General features: G+C 38.8%; 1 protein-coding gene across 1 annotated transcript; it reads left to right on the top strand.

The window, feature by feature from the left end:
- Positions 1–20,067: 20,067 nt before the first annotated feature.
- On the top strand, positions 20,068–22,127 carry LOC308408315 (GTPase IMAP family member 8-like; the record flags this gene model as incomplete). The annotated part of the gene is made up of 1 exon (XM_080900518.1): positions 20,068–22,127. Exon 1 carries the CDS (start codon positions 20,190–20,192, stop codon positions 22,125–22,127), a length of 1,938 nt encoding a protein of 645 aa, XP_080756644.1. The 5' UTR covers positions 20,068–20,189.
- Positions 22,128–24,744: the final 2,617 nt, after the last annotated feature.

Here is a 24,744-nt window from a genome sequence, read left to right as displayed (position 1 = left end):
CCCAAGGACACTGTACAATAGGATAAAACACACAATAGAACAATGACACAATGAAGCACAATAAAACAAAAGCACAAGATAAAATTAACAAACAGTGGGTTCGCAGTGAATATCCAGATTTGAACAGATGGGTTTTGAGTTGAGATTTAAACTGGGGGAGAGAACCAGTGTTTCTTGTATCTGGAGGTAGACACCCTGGGTTAGCTAAAAGGCTAAAAGCTCTGCTTCCCATGGCGGTGAGGCAGAAGGAAGGCACAGAAAGCTGGATAGAAGAAGAAGATCGAAGTGAGTGGGCAGAAAAGGTAGTGCTTAACAGGTCAGAAAGGTAAGGAGGAGCGAGGTTATGAAGGGCCTTGAAGGTGAGCAGAAGAAGTTTGTATATTATCGGGAACGTCACTGGGAGCCAGTGACGTTCCCGAAGAACAGGTGATGTGCTGGTAGGAGGGGTTCTGGTGATAATGCGAGCAGCAGAGTTCTGAACCAGTTGAAGCTTATGGAGGGATTTTTGGGGGAGACCATGCAGAAGAGAATTGCAGTAGTCAATACGGGAGGTAACAAGACTATGTACAAGAATGGACGTAGACTGGGTGGAAAGAGAAGAACGTAATCTTTTAATGTTGCGTATATGGAAATACGCAGAACGGGTGAGACCAGGGCTGGACTGGGACAAAAAATCAGCCCGGGCATTTTGACTAGAGACCGGCCCACCAGGTATTATAGGAAAAACCATAAAGCCTTTGAATGAAAACAAACGCTGTTGTCACAGTGATGGACACTGTCTTGTTGGTATATATGTATCAGTGTAATAAACTTAAACGGCAATGACTTGTTCACAGAGGTAAATGCATGTTTGGACAAATTAGGGCTGAAATGGGACAATCTGGCAGGTGTAACAACAGATGGTTGTCCAAATCTGACTGGGAAAAATGTACCGGTAGGACTTTTAAAGAGAATGCAGGATAAAGTGACAGAAATTAATCCTGTGCAGAAATTGACATTTTTGCATTGTATTATACATCAGGAAGTGTGAGATAGTGTTAAAGATAGACCACGTTGTTGATGTTGTAACTAAAACAGTTAACTTCATCAGAGCATTAAATCACAGACAATTTATTTCTCTTTTGGAGGAAAATGAGATGGAACATGGGGACATCAGCTACTACCAGATTCAGGATTTCTGTGTGAAGAAAGGACATGCCGTCCCAGAGCTTTCAGATGAAGATTGTGTGGCAGACCTCGGGTTTGCTGCGGATGTGACTGCACTAATGAACCAACTAAATGTCAAACTGCAGTGCAGGGGACTTTTTGTGCACGAGATGTACAGTGCAGTAAAGGCTTTCATGAGGAAGTTGCAGCTTATCTCAAGCCAAGTGAAGGACAACTTTCTGACCCACTTGCCAACACTAAAGGAGGCTCTTCCAAATGCCAATCACCTCCACAAGTACTCAGCCATGTTAGAAGCACTGCATGCAGAGTTTTCAAGGTGAATTCAAGATTTCAAAGCTCTTGAAAATGAAATGGACATGGTTTCTTCTCCCTTCACCTGCAGTGTGGATAATGCTTCAAGTGATGTTCAGATGGAACTCATTGGCCTGCAGTCTGACACACTTCTGGCAGAGCACTTCAGGTCAGTCTCACTGCTGGACTTTCATTCCTCCCTCAAAGAAGAGAACTTTCCACACCTGAGGAGTCATGCTCAGAGAATTCTAGTCCTCTTTGGATCGACCTCTGTATGTGAACAGACATTCTCGGTGATGAAGTTCAACAAATCCAAACACGGGTCCTCTGTCACTGAGGACCACCTCTCAGCAGTTCTTCGCATAGCCACCTCAGACATTCAGCCAGATTTCAATGCCCTTGTTCAAACCCAGAACAGGCTGGATTATTCTCACTGAAAAGGAGGAAAACATGACACAAGTCATTGCATTGTTGCATTTCTATAAACATCTTGTTTGTTGAGTTAAACATGTTAAAATAAAATGACATTGATTCGGTGGTTGTTTTTGTTTTATTTGGAATATGCACCACAATTTCACATAGCATAGCCCAATATAAATATTTACATTATTTTATTTTTATTCTTCTGATTACCAGTACCACCTATTCGTAATATATAATTTAGTGAATTTTACAATTTAAGAAAGTTAAGCAGACTTGGGTTCAAGATGTCGTTGATGTGGCCCTCTGACACAACTTGGGTTTCTCATGTGGCCCCTTGTAAAAATTAATTGCCCACCCCTGGTCTAGGATGACACCAAGGCTCTTAACCTGAGGAGAAGGGAAAACTGAGGCGTTATCGATGGTGAGTGAGAAATGGTTTGCCTTCAAAAGGTTGGATTTGGTGCCAGTAAGGAGGATTTCAGTTTTATCCTCATTGAGCTTTAGAAAATTAGAGCTAAACCAGGATTTTAATTCAGATTCTGTAAGGGAAGAAGGTGGGAGAAGGAATCAAGTCTGCAGGAGAGATATAACTGGGCGTCATCATAAAAACAGTGAAAGTGAAGATCAGATTTGCAGAAAATGGTACTTAGAGGGAGGATGTATATTCTGAAGAGAAAAGGGCCTAAGACTGAACCTTGGGGTACACCAGAAGTGACCGGGAATAGACGAGAGCAGAACGATTTCAGGTGAATAAACTGGGAGCGGTCAAGGAGATATGATTGAAACCAGTCTAGGGGTGTGTCAGAGATGCAGAGAGAGGAAAGTCTGCTTAGAAGGACGGAGTGAGAAATGGTGTCGAAGGCTGAGCTCAGATCCAAAAGGACGAGAATGGTGAGAAGACCAGAGTCAGCTCCGATTAGAGGATCATTAGTGACTGTAAGTAAAGCAGTTTCTGTGCTGTGACATGAGCGAAAACCAGATTGAAATCTCTCATAGATGTTATTATTAACCAGGTGTAAATGAAGATTAACTGCAACTATTTTTTCGAGTATTTTAGAGATGAAGGGTAGATTGGAAATCGGACGGAGGTTGTTAAAGTTGTTAGGATCTAAAGAAGGTTTTTTCAGTATAGGAGTGACTGAAGCAGTCTTGAATAAGGAGGGAACGATACCGGTGGTGAGAGAAGAGTGAATGATAGCAGAGATGAGTGCGAGTAAGGAAGAGAGGCAGGATTTCACAAGCCCTGTAGGCATAGGGTCAAGATGACATGTGGCAGGCTTTGATTTACATATAAACTCAGAAATATCAGATAAATCAGGAAGATGAAACGTGGAAAAGGGCTCAAAATAGAGAAAAGGTTCTGGAGAGGAGGTAGACACAAGATTTGAACTGAGATTGCTGGTGGATGTTATGGATTTTTGTAGAGATGACACTATCTTCTGAGTTATTTCACACTTTTTGCTTCCTACAAATTTCCATATGTGTTCATTCATAGTGTTGATGCCTTCAGTGAGAATCTACAATGTAAATAGTCATGAAAATAAAGAAAAACGAGAAGCTGTGTCCAAACCTTTGACTGGTATAGTGTAGTGGTAATACTACTCGTCTTTGAAACTTGAAATCAGCATTACAGACAATCCCTACTGCGAACACGCCGAAACTAACCACCCAATCTACGCCACTACAGCAGTGATCACATAGATTCTTGGCTATAAGATGAACAGCCCCAAGTAGCAGTACACTCCATGGAGAAGGAGACTAGCGGGCAAGTTAGCTCTCCCTATCGGAGGCCCTGGAATCTGCCAAGCAAAGACTCACAGCCTTGGCCAGTGGCTTAAGGAGGCATAACAGGAGATTAAACCAGGTGTACTCCACTGAACCATCCAAGGTGTACTCTCAGTGGTAGGGGAGAATAACCCCACCAAGGTTGGAGATGACACAATACTGGAAGGATGAAACCCACAACAATTCAATTCAATTTCAATATTTTTATACAGCGCCAAATCACAACAACAGTTGCCTCAAGGTGCTTTATATTGTGAGGTAGACCCTACAATAATACATACAAAACAAAAACCAACAATCATTGACCCCCGATGAGCAAGGAATTTGGCAACAGTGGGAAGGAAAAACTCCTGTTTAACAGGAAGAAACCTCCGGCAGAACCAGGCTCAGGGAGGGGCGGGGCCATCTGCTGCAACCAGTTGGAGTGAAAGAAGGAAGACGGGACAAAAGGCAGGCTGTGGAAGAGAGACAGAGATTAATAACAACACAATGCTCAGTGGCAGTGGATGTAAGAGCAGACCACAGCAACCTCCCTGAACAGGACCCAGTAAGTGTCACAGCGACAGACAGCAAAGATGCTCTACAGTCTGAAGAGTTGGACAGCACCAGGCTACATCATGAGTCACACTTGCTGGCTGAAGAAGCTGACCACACTCCATGAGTCCTGATTCCCAAGGATACCACTAACAGGTTTTTTGCCTCTCTGGTGTTCTCTAAAAAATATATATTCTGATAAAGATAATAAAGAAATACTTTTTAATCAAGCAGCAGTATCAAGCATCAAGTCAGTTAGAGTCCTGGGATAATTATCTATCCAGTTAAGTAACAAAGGGGTTTGTTAATCAGTTTCAGCTGCTTTGGTGTTAAAGATATTATTACGTTTTTAAAAAGTAAAAAACAAAAAGAAACATCCTGTCTCAGAGTGACGCTGAAAAACTAGTTTGTCTTTTTATTAATTCTCGGCTGGATGACTGTAATTCATTATTATCAGGATTAGGGCTGCACGATATTAGGAAAACCTGCGATGTGCGATAACTGTGATCAATACTGCGATAACGATATGACTTGCGATAAAATAAATAGCAAAACAAACAAACAAAAAAGAATACATAATTTCCGTTTTACTGCAACAGTTTTATTTAAAGAAAGCTGCTGTATTAGCAGTGTAACAACAAACTGCACTTTAACATTGAAACATTGCCCCATAATAAAAAATTCTGAGGCTTGAATCCTGAAAGACATCCTTTCAGAATTCAAGCTTGCCGAACAACCATCCCTATAATTAGTTTTAAATAAACATAACTTAAATTATTCTGCAAATTATCTCAATGCAGCTGTTCATCATTTTACCTCTCACCAAGTAGTTATGATGCCAGTCAAAACTGGAGAGGAAACTTTACTGTAGTGCTGGTGTAGCTTTCAGCTTGGCTCAGTTCAAACCTGACGGTCCAGCGGCATGGTTCGTACATTTGTGGAATGGCGACATGGGAAAAGTCGCTTCATGAGGGGATGCGGTATCTCCGGTCCACTTTATGTATCAGACTGGTGAAGCCATCTCTGCTAACTGTAGTTATAGGCATCATGTCTTTGTCAAAAATGTGTAATGGCCTCTGTTATTTCTTTGTAGCGCTTCGACGTTTTCTCATACGGAGTTCCACTTGAAAAACTCTGATACAGAGACGGCTGTTGCTGCGGCGCTCTTTGTCTAACATTAGCAACATTAGCTAGCCCGGTCTTTCTGGAACTCTTCAAACAGTTCTCTGTGGTTGTGTTGAAGATGATGGTGGAGTCGTGTTTCCTCTGGTGGTTGCCGAGTGTTCGGCAAGTGTTGCAGAGCACCTGTGTTTGGAGAACGTCGTCTTTACCAAATCCAAAGTACCTCCAAATAAGCGAGGTGCTATTTTTTTTAGCCACGAGTTCATAGTCAGTAGCGTTCTCGTCATGCGTCTCGCTCTCAGCCATTACAACTGTGACTCGTTGCTGCAGCGTTGTTCGCTCCCCACCTGCGTAGGAGGCGGGCCTCTAATCCATTTGATTGGTTAATGCCGTGAAGGGCTCTATTCGACTGGTCTAATGTGTAAAGGGGTTTCTTTGATTGGCAAATTCTTTAAAGCACGTGTGTAAACATTTTAAGGTACTCCATTATCGCAGTTTACGCTGTCTTTTGCGATGGGCCCATCGCGCAGGCTGATATCGTGATGACAATATATTTTCGATTTATTGTGCAGGCCCAATCAGGATGTCCTATAAAACTCCCGCAAAAGCCTTCAGTTGGTCCAAATTGCTGCAGCAAGGTTACTGACAGGGAGAGCATATTTTCCCACACCGACTTTTCTTCACTGATTCCCTATTGAATCCTTAGTTATACTGCAATAGGACTAGGCTAATTTGGGCTTCCCACAATTCACAATTATTTCTTTTTCACTCATACTTTTTTACTCACTATGTGGTTGCAATCTGCATTTAATCATTATTTAATATTAATCTCTGGCTCACTTCCAGTGTGTCTTTTGTCCTGTCTTCCTCCCCTCACCCAAAACAGCTGAGGCAGATAGCCGCCCCTCCCTGAGTCTAATTCTGCCGAAAGTTTCTTCCTTTTAAAATTGAGTTTTTAAGTCCCACTGCCGCCAAAGTGCTTGTTCATTAGAGGTCTTCTGATTGTTGGGACTTTCTCTGTTGTCTCTGTATTATCGTAGGGTCTTTACCTTACAACATAAAGTGCCTTGAGGCAACTGTTGTTTTTATTTGGTGCTATAAATAAAATTGAATTGAACTGAATTTAATTAAAAGGTGAACTAGAGGGGCAATAATTAGACATTTTACAGGTGGAGGCCACTAATAATGCCACGTCAACCAAACCCCCAGACAGTTTTAATTTGTTTGGAATACTAAAAACAAAAAGTTTTATTTCTTGTTATCTATCATCCACCTAGCCCTTACTCAGAAATATTTTCTTAATTCTCAGACTTTTCTAAGGCACATCAACAAATCTACAGCAGAACTGCTGAAAAAGAAGAGGTGTTGAAATGTCCCAGTCAAAGTCAACCTCAACTTGATTGGTATACAATGGTAGAACCTGAACAAATACAATATTAAATGAACCAGACCAAAGTTGTAAAGAGTAATAACCCAAAAATCCTCTACAATGATTTGACAAACTGACAGTTATACAGAAAACAATCACTTGAAGTTATGGTTGGTACAAGTAGTTCCACAAGATATTGAATTATGGTGCAAACTTTGCATTTGAAAAAAAAAAAACGTGTGCCCCTTCACATTATAGCAGGGTGCAAGATGCCAACAGGCAGGGCCATACATGGAAATATCAACTTCCTCGTTGTATACTACCAATTTTCTGTTCTACAGTTTATCTGAACTATTATGTGAACACTGTTAAACAAAGAGTATACAGAAGGCTTACATGTAAATCAGATATGCATAAGCTCCACTGACAAGTTTGACAGCACTGTTTAGAAGTTTGCCACTGTCAGACAAATGTGCCATGATAGAGGCAATCAGGTTTGGAGCCATTAAATTCCAATAAACAATTGAAAACATTAAAACTACAACTGTTTTTTAATTACCATGAGTACTCAAAGTCACTGAAGTTTTTGAAAAAAAAAAAGGTACCGCATCTGCCAACGGAATGAGTCACCACCAAACCCCCCCCCCCCCACAAAATTACTCTTGCAAAGACAAAAAAATACATATCTCTCTACAACAAATAAAAATACACATCTCTCCATAACAAAATGGAGCCCGAAAGAAAAAGAAATGCTTCTGCTGTGTGGGATCATTTTGATCTTTTAACTGCAAATAAGGTAATAGTTTGTCTGTCTTTGTTTCAGTGTAATCTATCAGAATAGGAAAAACAGCAATGTGACTTGCAGCGTAAATTATTTATTTAATTTTATGCAGGTTGAATGTCGCATCTGTTCAGCGGAGCTTTCTTACACAAACAAAAGCACCTCCTCAGTGTTTAGGCATTACAGAGCCAAACATGAAAATGAGGAGACAAACACACTGAGAATGAACACAGGTCGGCCTTTATTGACACTGAACAGCTTTATCATCATTTTTTTTTTTATTAATATGCGTTTTATTATTTTGAAATCAAGCATCTGGGAAGACTGTTCTGGACCAGGCTGTCGTGAATTTTATTATAAAGGAGTGCCAACCCCTTAGTATTGTGGAGAGTGTCGGAGAGAAACATTCCAAGATCAGAGGATCCTTTAACGAATATATCCTTTTCTGAATAGAAATTTATAATAAACTCTGAGTCAATTACATTTAAATGGGTAATATTACATTCACAATACTTTCATTTTAATTTTCACTTAATGTCATTCACAATATATTTTAAAGATGTCTTAAATATTTGCAATGTAAAATATATAAAATGATTCCATGGAAAGTACAATACTTTACAGTGTATACAAGTATGACTAGGTCATTGAATCAGTGTCTGTTGTGAGTCTCAAGTAAGTTGCCTGCAGTGATATTTAATGTCCAGCAGGTGTCAGTATGGAGTAAACCAGCAACACTGTGTCGACGCAGTATCGATACAGTTTGGGGAATGTGCTGAAACGCTTCACGAGGCCTCATCTATCCATCACTAGTAACAACCACCCGAATTACTTTTTTCGCTATACCAAAAAAAGTAGAGGCGGCTGCTCGACTTGACTGAGATGGATGCCTTCCTCAAACCACGATCCAAAGCACACGAGACTGAAATCCCGTGCGGTGTCGAGAGATTTAACATTGCTATATTATTGACCTACTTCACTCGAACATGATATGAACAATTTAATATACGCTCTCTGCATATCATGTGGTTTCCACACTATATAGTTATACTTAACTTTAAAGCATGAGGCAATTGTGTTAAATGCATGCAAGATGCTTATGTAAATCCAAGAGATGGCCAATCCCTTTTTTTCAGTGTGTATCCGGGTTTCCGGACTCATGACCTCCCCAGCTGTCAGAGGTAAGAGTCACGTACATGTCCCTGTTGTCTGAATTGGCCATATTTTTGTCAATTTGTGCTTCTTATGTTTTTGCAGAGATCACCTGCAGATCGTTCTCTACATCGATTGCTAGTATGTTTTTATTTTGTGTCATACGTTTAATTATTTTACCTTGTAGTAAACAGGTGTGTTTATAGGTTGGAGCACTTTGTTTGAGAATCGGGCGGCGCCGTTTGATCGGTGTATAACTTTGACTTGTTACGATCTTAGTATTCTGTCGTAATCGTCTCTTGCAAATGCTAATTTCACGATACATTACAGACAGTCTGGTCTGGGTGGGCGTCTGATAGCTTTACAGCGGGACCGCTACTGCTTCTCTGCGCTAAATTACAGACGTGTTGCTTTGACTTTCTTTCGTTTGGATTTCCTTCTGCCCGTTTCAGGAAGTGTATGGACAGTAATTAGTTTAAAGTCGGCTCTTTGTCTCATGCACAAGCGACTTGGATTCATGCGGAGAGCCAGAACATCTAAAAACAAAGTTTTTATAATAGTGTTTGAGGAATATGTTGTATATATGTGTAACACGGGGCGGAAAGGCTGATTATGTTTCCAAGATGGTTTGTGTTTTTTAAAAGGAAGGAAACCTTCCTCAAAGCGGGCAGAGCAGTGGAGCCGCCGAGGGAAAAGCACACGAAACAAAACTGTAGAATTAAAAATATAATTTATTATGTTTAAATAGTTAAAAATATAAAATGAATTAAAACAACCTTGGCCAAAGGAAGACACAATAAAAATCAATAACACACAACATTAAAAGTCCAGTGGAATCCACCACGGCCTAAAAGTCACAGAAAACTAAGAGGTCCAGCGTAGTATTAAAAGAGGGAAACCCAGCGGAGTCCTCGCCTTCCTCCCCGCATTCCACGTCCTGGTGCACTGAAGAAAGGGAGGGAGCGGTAGTCACTATTCCTTTGGCAGTTTACTTTATAAAAAGGATAAGTCAAAGACTTACCCGGGTGGGCAGAGCTCTCAACTCCGCCCGCCGCTTCCTCAAACTGCAATCGGCACCGCGGTCTCACTGCTTCTGTTCTCCCGCAGTGCACGAGCTGGCTCTTGTCGTTATTGCCACCAGACTGCCGCTACGCGTCCCTAGTCGCTGGTCATCTGCCTTTTTTTCCTCTGATCGTTTCCCCTTTCCAGTCGCTGGTAATCTCTCTTCCCAGTCGCTGGTCGTCTGCTCCATCTGATCATCTCTACTCTCTGATCGTCTGTGTCTTTTCTCTGTCTGTCTCGCATTCTCCGTGTTACATTTCCGTTGAACACCGGCTCCAAACCTCTTATGTGTCCTTGAGCACTCTGTAAATTACCTTTTCTTTTCTCTCAGGTGTGTCCAATTAGTAAAAACGGGGGAAAAGGCGGAGTCTCTCCAGGACAATTTGCCGGCAACTAAAACATGCAAACTAAATAAAACACTGCACAAAAATATAACCAATGCATGCAATATAAAAAATAAATATGTACACTTCACATTAAAATACAGCACAGCAAAACAACGTCCGTCCTTCCCTGGATGACATCTGGAAGCCTGTTAAGCTGCGTTTCATGTATTGAGTTATTCAAATAGAGCAGTTTGTATGTAAAAACTTCACATAACTGAGTCATCTGTTCTAAAATTAAGATTCCATTTATTTTGTGTTTGCGTGGTGGGGTGAAGGAAAACCAGTAAAGGTAGTTAAACGGTACTGATAACGTCACCTGGAGGTAGAACTACACCGCAGAGAATATTACACTAGCCAGTGCAACAGTTTTAACAGTTATAAAGGCACACAGGCACGTTATTAACAAAGAAGAGGCGTGGCAAATCAGTTTCATTAAACAAAAGTTTATTTAACAAAAAAACAGAAAATAATATAGAGCCGCAGGAAGGAAAACGTTTGCTATTTGCTCTCATGTATGTTCCTTTGATTTTCGTGCCTAGTCCATCCTTGTTTCATCTCAGTGTTTTGTACCTGTGTCTGTCTGTTTTCACTATGTTTTGCTCCTTGGTCTCACCTAGTTCGTTGTGTCTCCACATCTATCCCTAGTCTGTGTGTGAGTGTGTGTATGTGTACTTCCTGTTTTATTTTGATAGTCTCCCATCTCCAATTTTGCTTCCCTCATCATCATTCAAATTCTGTTCTGCTTTGTTCCCCATGTGTGTCCACTCTGGCCTGATCTCCTCTTTTGTATTGTTTGTGTGATATGTGACAGAGAAAGTATTTGCCTAGCTTCTGGGCGTTGCCCTGGCTGCCCAGTCAGACATCATACCTTTTGATATGAGTTTTCTTTCATTTAATAAAAAGCCAAATTAAATATGCTGACATGGAAAGGAAGAATTTAACACTCAGCTAACATATAAAATGCCCATTTTAGTCAAGCTGGCACAAAACTATACTCGTTTGAGTCACAAAATTAATAACCCAGGCAGAGTGTGTGAAAGCAACAGAAACATCAATATGAAATACGAGGTCTGTGATTAACTGTCCACACTTACACAGGTTAAACACCTAGATTAGACATTAGCTCTCCTTTTTTCTTCAGTGCACCAAACACAAAACATACACAAAGTATGAACTCATCTCTCATACAAAAGTAACTCAATTTGAATGACATCTAACCAACAACTAACCGTTCCTGTTTCCTTTTGATCTTTCTGCCCCACCTCTCAGGCACGTTTCTACACATTCAAACACTGCAGAGCAATACAGAGGAAACAACTGAGCAGCAGAACATCAGCAGAGACAGAAAATCATATCAACTATGGCCGATATGGCCAGCAAATACACTCGCCTTGGTGAGTATATTTTAAAAGACTAATTTATATAATTAATTTTATGTAAATCTAATAAAACTCAACCCCCACTTACAAAACTCAACATGTATCAGACATTATTTTAATTTATCTACTTGTTTGATCTCTTCCTCTAATAATTTCTCTTTGTTATTACTACTGTTAATGGTTTTCTAAGTACGTTGTACACTCTGATCCAAATAAGAAGTTCAGTCTACAAATCCAAAAGCTGGTTCATGAAATGCCCAAAATGAACATCAACTATCAGAAGGTAAAATAAAAGTTTGACTGAAAAGTTATTTTCTTTTATTAAAACCCAGAGTCAGAAAGAACGTAGGAAAAGAAAATTAAAAGAATTTATTAGGAAAATAATTGTTTTTCAATCAATGTCGTCAGCAGTTTTTTGATGAAAAAAGAAGTGGAAAAAATAAGATTTGAAAAGTTTTTCGACTAAAACAGAGGAACAAAAGAAGGGAGGTATTTTCTTGTTCGTCTCCTTTGACATTTGTTCTGTTCACTAATTAACGTGATTCTTTACCCCGCTTCAGATTAATGGTCCACTCACCAAATCTACCATGACTTTATTTTCTTGTTCGATCCAATTCCATCCAATTCTAAAATATTTGGAAAATCTAAATAAAGCCAGAATGCAATGATTAGAAAATCTCACACCCAGATTTTATTTACAATAGAACATAGAAAACGCTTCAAATGTTTAAACTTAGAAAATTAAAATATCTGTGTGCCTTTTATTTATTTAATTTAATGTGATTTAATGTAATGTGGTGACAGAAGTCAAAGGGGGACATTGACAGTGTCAGAAGATCTCTCTTTTTTCTCAGCACATTATCACATATTCCCACAGAGTCATGCACCTACTGGTTAAATATTACAATACTGTAGGTATCATCATATATGGCGCCAGTGTTGGTCAAGTTACTTGAAAAAAGTAATCAGTAACTAATTACTGATTACTTCCCCCAAAAAGTAATCCCGTTACTTTACTGATTACTTATTTTCAAAAGTAATTAATTACTTAGTTACTTAGTTACTTTTTAAAAACACGATTTACAACCTGAATAGGTGATAAAGTGATAGATCTTTCAGCCCAATTCTACTTTTTCTACATAATCCATCATACAAAATGTAATCAAATGGAACAGTCTCTTTTTAAAACTTTTATAGTTTTATTAATTTTAATCTTTTAACTTTACGTTAAAAGATTACAAGTAACGCATTGCTGCCCATCTCTGTATGGCGCACATGAGGAAGACATCATACAGAGTTTGAAGGGTGACTGAGAGATGTAGTCTTGACTTCATGATCTATAATAGTTGACACAGTAAGAAGGTTACTGGTTCTTTTGGGATCCCCTTGAAGAAGCCTAAAGTGTTCTATGAATGTATGATTGATGTGTGAATTCTTGTTAAAAGGACTTTGAGTGGTCATTAAGAGTAGAAACGTCCTACACGAATGCAAATATATTACATTTTCACCTCCAATGTAACAAAATAATATAAAATTAAACAAACTAGAATCCATTTGGTCCTGAGATTAATCTAACAGAGAGCTATCAGACATTAAGTAAATTTAGTGAAACCATGTTAAATATTACCTTTATTATACAAAATTGTTAAAAAATAAGCCATCAGTGGGAAACCCAACACCAGTCTTCCTTCTCTCACTCCTGCTGATCAGCTCTTGTAGGTTTTCTTTTCTTGGACTGTGTCGAAGTTTAAAAATAATTGCTGGAGCCCAGTGTTTCTTATTATTTACTCAGTGATTTAATGTCAGTTTGGCCTGCATATGATATACAGTGGGGTAAAAAGTTCGGGCAACCTTGTTAATAGTCATTATTTTCCTGTATTTATTATTTATTATTTTCCATTGGTTGTTACAATAAAAAATGTCAGTTAGATATATCATATAGGAGACACACACAGTGATATTTGAGAAGTGAAATGAAGTTTATTGGATTTACAGAAAGTGTGCAATAATTGTTTAAACAAAATCAGGCAGGTGCATAAATTTGGGTACCACAAAAAAAGAAATGAAATCAATATTTAGTAGATCCGCCTTTTGCAGAAATTACAACCTCTAAATCAGAGGAGGAGCCAGACATTTGAAACACCCGGGGCTTAGCCCTAAAGGGTAGTATGCATGTGGGATTTTTTTTTTTTTTTTGAGGGGGGGGGGGGGGGGGGTAGAAATGACTGAAAGATTAATAGGCTCTGTTTTGAGTTTTGTTCAAAAAAGAATGACTTCATATAGGGAAATATATATATCACACATGCAGGACACCTTAAACTAGTTTTTTAATTGAGCAGCAAGACAGAACGAAGTCGGGGCTGTATCAAGACACAGGGACTAAACCCCAATTCAACCAGACCCAGAACTGATCCAGAATTAAAACAGGACTACAACAGTTCAAAAGCAGGATTACTGAGGACTTAACCAAGACATAACCACAATCAGAACTAGATGATAGTAGCACTAAAAATCATCATAGACCTGCACTACACTTATTTATTTAATTCTACCAAAGTACAATATTTAGATTGAGAAAAGTTTATATAATTATTTAGCCTTGTTGTGCAAACAAGCCTGCATAACTTAATAAATATAGAATTTGAAAAATAGCAAACCTAAAAAGAAACACTAGGTACGAGATACATGAGTACCTATGATACAGTGATACTTTTAGTAAGCAACCATTTGACTAACATGTGTGTCTCACCTGCTCTTGTTCATCTCTGTTCTGTCCTCATTCTCCATCTCAATCTCTGCTCCTCTCTCTCCCTCTTTGTGCTGACAATCATCAAATATACAGTTGAAACCAGATATTTACTCTTCAGATAAAAACACTTTTTTAATTGTAACATCAAATCAGACTAAATGTTTATTTTTTTAGATTGATAAATATAAAAACATATTTGTTAACTTTAAGAGTAAAGAGAGAAACTGTCTGTGTTTTTTAATTGCAAATGGCACCAAATTGTATTCAAACTGAGCCACACTTATGGAGCTCCACGATTCTTTTCCTGGTGTTTTGGTTGACATCTCTTGATTTTCCCATGTCAAAGAAACAGGCTCTGTGTTTTGCCTTATATGCATCCACAGCTGTGCCACCAGTTTACTCACATGGACTCTACTAACCTATCAGAAGCTTCTTCAGCTCAGAATGGAATCGTCTGGAGTTTTCTTATTATTTAACAATAAACTTAGTGTACATGTACTCCTAAATTTAATGAAAGTGATAAAAAATAGACAGCTCTGTCTCTCTTTATTCTGACATTTAACTAATTCAAAATATATTTCAATATTTATCTAAAACAAAAGTTTACTCTAAATTGATGTTGTACAGTAAAAATGTTTTATGTTTTCTCCCTAAAGTGTAAATATCTGGTTACAAATGTGAATATCCTGCTGTGTACTGAAATCCCTCTTGTTTTGCATAGAAATATACTGAACAACATACAAAGCATAATATATAAAATAACATTTACCTGAGTTTTTTCTTTGAAAGAACCCTCTAATGTCCATTCTTATATTTCAGTACATAACTGAAACCGAATTAGTCGGGGAGGGTAAGAACTGAGAATATGAAATAAACACACGTAAGCTAAGACTCTCTAAAAAATAGCATTTGTTCGGCTTTTCATTTCGCCATTTGTTGATTCACTTGAAGAGCAAGTAACGTAATATTGGTCAAGTGATCAGTTTCATATCAATCTTTCGTGATGCACCGTCATATTTACATTATTTGTACGGTATGAATGATTTGCTTTGGTACCTGGTCAAACTTAAGCTCTCCTTAGTATGGCTGGCTCCGTCTCTCCAACAGCGCACTCACGGGCAGCAGCTCCCCCCGCCCCCTCGCTCAGTCGCTTAGTGCCTGAGCTTGGATCATACCAATATCAGGGGGGGATTCACGCACAGTCGTAAATTCCCACAGTGTGCACTATGTGCTTCGAATATTGTGTGTACTTTTTGTTTTATACAGTTGTCAGCCAGACATCTAACTATGAAAAAATTACACTCCAAAATACCCCGGGCTTCTGACAAAACAACCCGGGCTTAAGCCCCGTAAGCCACCCCCACGCTCCGCCCCTGCTCTAAATGCTTCCTGTAGGTTCCAATGAGAGTCTGGATTGTGGTTGAAGGTATTTTGGACCATTCCTCCTTACAAAACATCTCTAGTTCATTCAGGTTTGATGGTTTCCGAGCATGGACAGCTCTCTTTAACTCGAGACAGATTTTCAGTAATATTCAGGTCTGAGGACTGAGATGGCCGTTCCAGAACGTTGTACTTGTTCCTCTGCATGAATGCCTTAGTGCAAGCCTATTCAAATGGTGGCCCGCGGGCCAAATGCGGCCCAGAAGCAACCTGCGAGTGGCCCTGCCTGTGGTCCTGGCAGAAACGCAGAGAAAACGCAAAAAATGAATTCATTAATTAATTTTTAAAAAATTAAAAATTCCTACAGCGTAGTGTAGACTGTGAATGCAACACTCCTAGTAGCCTAGCAATATTTAATCCACAATGCACCGTGATGTAAACATATTAAACAATCATCGTAATATATGATGCGACAACAGCATGTCTTTCTCACTCCAAAAGCGCAAAATTGACAATGAAAACTGTCGGTTTAACCCTGCCTGGACTGACAAATACTTATTCATTTTACCGAGTTTAATAATCTTACAACCGGAGTTGTACTACCATGGTGAGGGTCCTGTACAGCCCAAGAGAGAGCTGCAGCAGCTTCCCTTCGTGTTTGCTTCTTGGCGAAGAAGAAAAGGCCTTTCACAGATTCTGAAACAATGAAATACTGCAAGCTGGCCGTGGTGGATGCGGTGAAAAGTGAGTGTGACATCTGCTATTAAAAACGTACCCCTGTAGGACAGTTCAAATATTCGTAGAATTGAAGTTCTGGCGTCAGACGAGTTTGAAATGCTGTTAGATGACCTGACCTGTTAGATGTAATGTCTATAGCAGGGGATCACTGACAGAACTGATAATGCACAGTTGTGAGTATATGTCCGTTTTTTGGATGGGAAATTGCTCGGCTTGCTACCGTTAGAGGGACACGCAGCTGGCGAAATGATGTTTGAGAAGATTTAAGCTCTTTTTGAGGAAAATGGTCTGGATATGAAGCATGTCTGTATACTTGTGACGGATGGGGCTCCATCCATGGCAGGAAAAGTGAGTGGTCAGCGAAATATTTATTTTAATTTGAAAGGGAATTATCAAAAATGGTTTTTTGTTATTATTATTATTAGTATTTCAAATGTGCAAAAAATTGTTTAGTTATAGCTCCCTTTTTTTTAAATGGACCTTTTGGTGTGCATTTGTGAGAGGTCACCAGATTTATAGGGGAAAAGGAATAAAAAAAAATACTTGTTTTTCAGTACAGTTGTGTGGGTTTGAAATTGATCATGATCTGCTGCTTACTGGCTTAAAAAAAAAAAATATCTGGCCCAGATAAATTCCTCGGTTTGAAAATCTGGCCCAACTAACTTCGTAGTTGAATAGGCATGCCTTAGTGGGTTTTCAGCAGTGTTTCGGGTCATTGTCTTGTTGAAAAATCCAGCCCCGGCGCAGCTTCAGCTTTGTCACGGATTCCTGGACATTGGTCTCCAGAATCTGCTGATACTGAGTGGAATCCATGTGTCCCTCAACTTTCACAAGATTCCCAGTCCCTGCACTGGCCACACAGCCCCACAGCATGATGGAGCCACCACCATATTTTACTGTAGGTAGCAGGTGTTTTTCTTGAAATGCTGTGTTCTTTTTCCTCCATGCATAATGCCCCTTGTTATGCCCTAATAACTCAATTTTACTTTCATCAGTCCACAGCACCTTATTCCAAATGTACTTTAGCAAACCTCAAGCGGCTCTGTTTGTGCTGTGGGCGGAGAAAAGACTTCCTCTGCATCACTCTCGCATACAGCATCTCCTTGTGTAAAGTGTGCTGAATGGTTGAACGATGCACAGTGACTCCATCTGCTGCAAGTTGATGTTGTAGGTCTTTGGTGCTGGTCTGTGGGTTGACTCTGACTGTTCTCACCATTCGTCGCTTCTGTCTATCTGAGATTTCTTTTGGTCTGCCACTTTGAGCCTTAACTTGAACTGAGCCTGTGGTCGTCCATTTTCTCAATATGTTCCTAACAGTGGAAACAGACGGCTTAAATCTCTGAGACTGCTTTCTGTATTCTTCCCTTAATAAACTCAGCCGTCTGCTCCTTGCTCCCTAAAATATAACAGGACTAAATTCTACCATCTCACACTTCTGTTTAATCAGTTGTCTGCTTGACGTTTATTCAGCTGTGTAAAAACTATAACTTTAATCTCAGCCAAACTGATTTATTCAGGAACAAATAAAACACTGAAAAAAAGCCAAACAATAAAATTTGTAAGTTATCTAAGGGACTCCTATATCATGTTTAACCTGAGTAGTGAAAGACCACTGGGGGTCTGAAAACGATGTGCTGGGAGTTCGGTGTTCTCACCGGCTCAGATATTTGAAGTATACACAGCTACATTCTCGCCTGAAAATATCTGAAAACGTTATTTTGTGACCCAGAAAGAGTAATAAGAGTAATATTAAAACTAACTAGCTGCCGCCATTGTTGAAAACTGGAATTGGCTGGGCCACGCTATGAATTCTAGGATGCGGTTCCTGAATTTGGACACAGATACGATACCAGACACAGCTTCTTCTTTGTCGGGGTTTAACGGCAGCTGGCATCCTTGTAGATGCAGTGCTGCCATCTTCTGTTTCAGTCCGTTACTACACTCTTAAATCCTACTACTTATTCCTGCGTCTTTCAGGATCTTACAAAGCTTCAAACGATGTGCCGACTATGAAATTAGTCATTGATGATTTTGAATGTTGACTAATCATGGCAGCCCTACTCTGGATAACTGTTTTTGTCATGTAATTGGATTGCACTTCGTCAGGCCTCTACCCTAACACCTGACCAACTTGGGTGTCCCACCCTTCTGCTGGTCAAGTTGTTATGGTCACTAAGGTGCGCAAACCCGCTGACCATATTAAGGTGGCAATCTCTCAGGGGGATAACAGAAACCCAAATAAACTAAAACTAAAATAAAATATTGCTCATCAGATTCTAACAACTAAAAACATGGCATTTAACTTAATTGGATAGCCTATATCGAATATATTTGAAACAAACAATAACACTTCACACTATTGCCAATATTAACAAAACTAAAAAGGGTAGGCCTGGTTTAAAAAAATAAAAAATAAAAAAAATAAACAGAATTCACAAAGTCTTGAAAAATAAAACTTAAAAATAGAAATACAGAATAAAATAAAATATCCATCCAGATCTTTACCACCAACAATATAAAATCTATCATAATTGGAGGGCCTAATTCAAATAAATTTGCAAAATTAAGTAAGAATAAAATAAGACCTCTCAATACAGCCAATACTTACAAAGCTAAAAAGGGCTGGCATAGTAAACGCACCTCATTGCCTGCAGTAGCCAAATGGAAAAAGTACGCTTTTCCCAGCTGCACTTCATCTCAGAGGTAGGTTAATAAATTGGATTTAACTTAACCACAATACTTTCACATGGGTTCTTTAACTGGAGTCCAACTTGAAGGCGGTGGCAAGATGTGTCGCATGGATGCTGGGGGGAGGGGGAGCTCTCTGCCGAGTGTTGTGTGAGCCTGTGCATGAAACCTATCATTTAATTTGTGCCTTTTCTTGCTGATTTTTTCAGCTACTGTAGTAAATCTTGTCCATATTCAGCTTGTGGGTAATAAATTATTTTCTTTCTAAACTTCTAAAAGTTTGACTTAAGGGGGCAGGACGTTTGTTTAAGGGGGCATTGCCCCCTCTTGCCCCAGCGTATAGCCAGCCCTGATAAGAAGTATGATTCAATGCAGAGGTCTATTAACACATAGTGAGTGAAAAAGGTGACTGAAGAAGAAATACTGCATCATGGGAACCCCCCAGCTGCCTACATCTATTGCAGCACAACTAAGGGAGGACTCAGGGTCACCTGATCCAGCCCTAACTATATGCTTCAGCAAAAAAGGAATTCCTCACATTTTCTATTTGTATTTCTCTTGAGTCTCCCTTCTAGAAATATTATATTAATGTAAGAAATCATTATTGGATATGGTTTTTTACTCTATAGGATACCAGATTTCAATTTAAAAGGTAAATTATACACGTAATTACACTAAAACCATGAGTTCTGCGAAAAAAACCTGACAAGGTGGAATTGTTTCAGTCACAAAGCCCTTTATGATACTCCATTTCCTCTCCACCTTACGAGTTAATCTGCTGTAAGGTATGTGTTGGAGAATTATACCAGGGAGTCAAATACTTTTGATTTGAGGTTCCCTTTTTCACATGAGATACAGTATCCAGAGTCATATGTAGTGAGGAGGTAAAATTATTAACAAGATAATGATAAATTAAAAAAAATTGTACTACTGTTGTAATTCAACAGAGGAAGAAGAACCAGAGGAACCAGAGAAGCCAGAACTCAGGATTTTGCTTGTTGGAAAAGCTGGAGGTGGAAAGAGTGCTTCAGGAAACACCATCCTAGGAAAAGGGAATGCTTTTGAATTGACATCATCAGAGTGTCAGAAGGAAACAGGAGAGTTTGATGGTCAAAAACTGGCTGTAGTTGATACTCCAGGTCTGTGTGGCTCCAGTAGAACTGAAGAGGATTTGACAGCAAAGATGGAGAGAGCCATCTGCTTTGCTGCTCCTGGTCCTAATGTGTTCCTGGTTGTGATTCAGGGAAACTGCTTCACAGAAGAAGATCAAGAAATAGTGAAAATGTTTCAGAAGTTGTTTGGGAAAAGGTCAGCATGTTCCACATTAGTCTTGTTCACCCATGGAGATGACCTGAAGTCAGATGGAGACACCATAAAAGAATTAATCAGTAAAAATCCAGCTCTCAGTGACTTCATCCGTCAGTGTGGTGGAGGATACCATGTCTTTAACAACAAAGACAAGGATCCCTCTCAGGTCAGAGAGCTGCTGGAGAAGATCAACACCATGGTTCAGAGAAATGCAGGAAGATACTACACCATTGAAATGTTTAGAGAGGCTGATCTTAGGATTGTTCTTATTGGGAAAACTGGAGTTGGTAAGAGTGCATCAGGAAGCACCATCTTAGGAGAAAAAGCTTTTAAAGCCGCAGCAGCTTTTTCCACAGTGACATCAGAGTGTCAGAAGGAAACAGGTCTGTTTGATGGTCAAAAACTGGCTGTAATTGATACTCCAGGTTTATTTGACACCAAAAAAACTGAAGACAATGTGAAGAAAGAGATCAGTAGCTGCATCAACCTTGCTGCTCCTGGTCCTCATGTGTTCCTGGTTGTGATTCAGGCCAACAGATTCACAGAAGAAGAACAAAAAACTGTCAAAATCATTCAGGATATGTTTGGAGAACAGTCAGCATGTTACACTATGGTCTTGTTCACCTGTGGAGACAATCTTGAGGCAGATGGGGTGACCATAGAAAAAATGATCAATGATAATCCAAATATCACTGACTTCATCAGTCAGTGCGGTGGAGGATATCATGTCTTTAACAACAGAAACAAGAATCCCTTTCAGGTCAGAGAGCTGCTGGAGAAGATCAACACAATGATTGCGAGAAATGGAGGAGGATGCTACACTAATGAAATGTTCAGAAAAGCTCAGAGAGCCATGAAAAAACCAGAAGCCGTCCTCAGGATTGTTCTTGTTGGGAAAACCAGAGTTGGGAAGAGTGCAGCAGGAAACATCATCTTAAAGGGAAAAGTATTTAGATCAACATCCTCCTCTTCCTCTGTAACATCAGTGTGTCAGAAGGAAACATGTCAGTTTGAAGGTAAAACAGTGGCTGTAGTTGATACTCCAGGTCTGTACAAAACTAAACTAACTAAAGAGGAGGTGAAGAGAGAGATTGTTAGATGCATCTCCTTTGCTGCTCCTGGTCCTCATGTGTTCCTGGTTGTGATCCAACTAAACAGATTCACCAAAGAAGAACAAAAAACTGTGAAAATCATTCAGAAGATATTTGGTGAACAAGCAGCTGATTACACAATGGCCTTGGTAATCCATGAAGATGATGAGAATAAAGACACCATAGAAGAAGCAATCAAACATCCAGATCTCAAAGACTTTATCAGTCAGTGCCGTGGAGGATATCATGTTTTTAACAGCAGAAACAAGGATCCCTCTGAGGTGCTGAAGGAAATCAACAATCTGACTGAAAGAAAAGGAGGATGCTACACCACCAATATGTTTGAAGAGGCAGAGAAAGCCATAAAAACAGAGATGGAACGACTTCAGAAAGAAAATCCAAAGATGACGGCCAAAGAAGCAAGATACAAAGCAGAAAGAAGCAACGCGTTTACTAAGGGGAGTCGGGATGCTGTCATTGCGGGGGCTGATACTGGTGTTAATGTTCGAGCTGCTGCTGCTGGAGCTGGGGCTGGAGTTGCTGCTGGTATTGGTGCTGGAATTGCCATTGAAGTTGCTATTGGAGCTGGTGTTGGAGCCATAGGGGGTCCAGTGGGGGCTGCAGCAGGAGGGTTAGCTGGAGCTGTAGTGGGACTCGCAGCTGGTTTCATAGTAAAATCTGTAACTTCGAAAAGAAAATTAAATGATTGTGTTACACAGTAATAATCAATGAAAAATAACATTTATCAGCAGCTTGTGAATGTTCCATTTACAAGGAAATAGATAAAAAAAAAATAACAGTAATAGTAATAATGTTTTGAGTGTTGTTTAGATGGACTAAAGAAAAACATAATATATGAGCTGCAAAGAAGAAAGATATAAAGTTAACCCTCTGGGCTCTATCCTGGCCATTTGTGGCCACTTTTCTTTTTTCAACCATTTTCATTCGGTTAATACAAATGGAATGAAAATTCCCAAAGGTGTATATTTTTTTTCTGATTTTTAAATTTTCAACATCGGCTCCTTAATAATGTCAATAGTATACACTATACACCAAATTGTTCCTCTTGACTCTATAATGGCCATTTTGGGCCATGATAGAATAGTGTAATTCTTATTATTGTTGTTTTTTATTACATTAATTAATACCTTTAATAACATCATAGTTTTTAGTAATGAATTGAATAGGAACATATTACTGATTATTAGCTTTCTTGTAATGATTGTGGAAATATTAAATTCTACTCTAAACCAATCAGTCGTTCAGATTGTGTACAATGTGTTTTGAAGCTGTGGTCTCACATTCAAATTCAGAATTATGAATTAAACAGTTTAAATTTATTGATGAAAGTTGTTTTGTTGTTGTCTGTCCTAACGAAAACACCTGAAACGGACCAGTTTCCCATGAAAAGATTCACTGTGGTGTTTGAGCCGATCAAATTGTGATGTAAAAGAACAGCAGACATTTACTTTATGTTTTCTCCATTGTGTCAAACACATTTTTATTCAGTGATAAAAACGGTTAAGTGAAAATAATCTGCACACAGAGGAATAGTAAAACTGCATCAGTCATCATTATGAATTAGTCTGTTTGGTTTGACGCAGCAGCACCACCTGCTGGACAAACTCTGACCTGCAGTCAAACTTCAAACGAAGCAGAAATATTTCTTTCAGCTCAGAACTTTAAGTGTGTGATCGTCTGTGCTGAGGGATGTGAAATGGACGAGACTGAATGTGGATGGATTATTTTTTTTTAATCAGCTGCTGCTTCTAAAATCAGCTCAAAATTAAAAAAAAAAAAATCAAAAAAATCTGAATATTGTGTGTGGGACAAGAGAAACTTGTTAATATGAGAATAAAATGCAAAAAGACCAGAAGTTAAGGCTGGAACTGAAAACACACATTTATTAAAGAGAACTACAACAATGTTTAAATAATAATGAAATGAGATTGATACACATATTGCAGCAAGCTTTTGTAATGTCAGTAAGACATTACAGTAATGGTAAGACAAAACAAATGAATTATACAGTACTTTTACTCGAAGTTAAATTTACAGTTACTTTACTGGAACAGAATATTGTAATAGGTTTGTAATTTTACTGTAAATTAAATAACCTCAAAAACAGTAAATTAAATTGACCATTAATTAGATTGAAAATATTTATTACAACAAGTACAGCGATTGCTACTGTGATATTTGCATTAAAGTGATATCAATTACTGCAAATTTCAGTTGCAGAACTTTTGCTGCAAAATCAGTTACAGCAGGATTTATTTTCTTTGCTATACAAATGTTTACAAAGTTACTGTGAACACTTTTTACAGTAAATTACTTGCATCCAGCTGCCAGTAAGTGTTATAATTTACAGCCACCTCTTACAGTGCAGTGCTATCATCCTTCTCTGATTGTTTGAGCCTGCTGTCAGCAGTCAGTCTCTGATTACACCAACCTGCTGCAGCCAAAGTAAGTAAATTTATGAACATATATTGAATATAAATTGTAAAGAGAAGATGGAGGCGGCTGTGTGACATCACCATTTACACATTACATTGCTGAGGACTCAAATAACATGGTTGGATGGATGGCTCTCCATACTCTAACTCATACTAATAGAACAAAGTTTAAGTTCAGTCATACTTATAGTTTCATAAAATCACAACTGCACAGAAAAAATTGGAGTGTTACAATGTGCTGGAGTAAATGTCTCAGAGCTGATTTTAACCCCCAAAGTGTGATTTAAACACTTTCTGATTTAAATTGTGCAGTGTTGGAGTTATTTGACAACATGTATTCAATCAGTGTTGACTTAACTCTTAAAAGAGAAAATTCTAAATACTGTAACTCTGCGCAGAGGCTGGTTAAAAATGTTAAGTCTGTCATGAGTTTAATAACTTTAACTCTGTATAGAGTTGATTGTGAACTCAAGTTAGACCCAGCCCTCCCAGTGCGGGCAGTTTTCTTAATCGGTTGGAGCCTCATGGAAGAACAGTACTGATTTTGCACCTGCATGCAGTTCCACAGGGTAAGTAGAATCAAGTCAAACTTACTAGCAATAACTGTTAATGCAAACTGTAAATAGCCTCTAACTATATCAATGTTACAGTTCACATTCAAGCTGTTAGTGATGAAAAAACAAAGTAAACTGCTCAGGCTGGCATTAATGCCCCTCTGTTTCATTTTTTGTGGAATCTGACATGTAGTTTGACATCAAAAGAACTGCAAAAAAAAAAAAAGTACATGAATGACTCAGGGTAGGTTTTATTTTGTCCTCTTAAAATTTTAATCTTGGATCTTGAATATTGGTCCAGGTTATATATATATATATATATATATATA

This window comes from Rhamphochromis sp. 'chilingali' (assembly GCF_963969265.1).
Source record: "Rhamphochromis sp. 'chilingali' genome assembly, chromosome: 1".
Classification (NCBI taxonomy): Eukaryota; Metazoa; Chordata; class Actinopteri; order Cichliformes; family Cichlidae; genus Rhamphochromis; species Rhamphochromis sp. 'chilingali'.
Note: the sequence above shows the minus strand (reverse complement) of the source record. Positions and strands in the feature narration are given on the sequence as shown.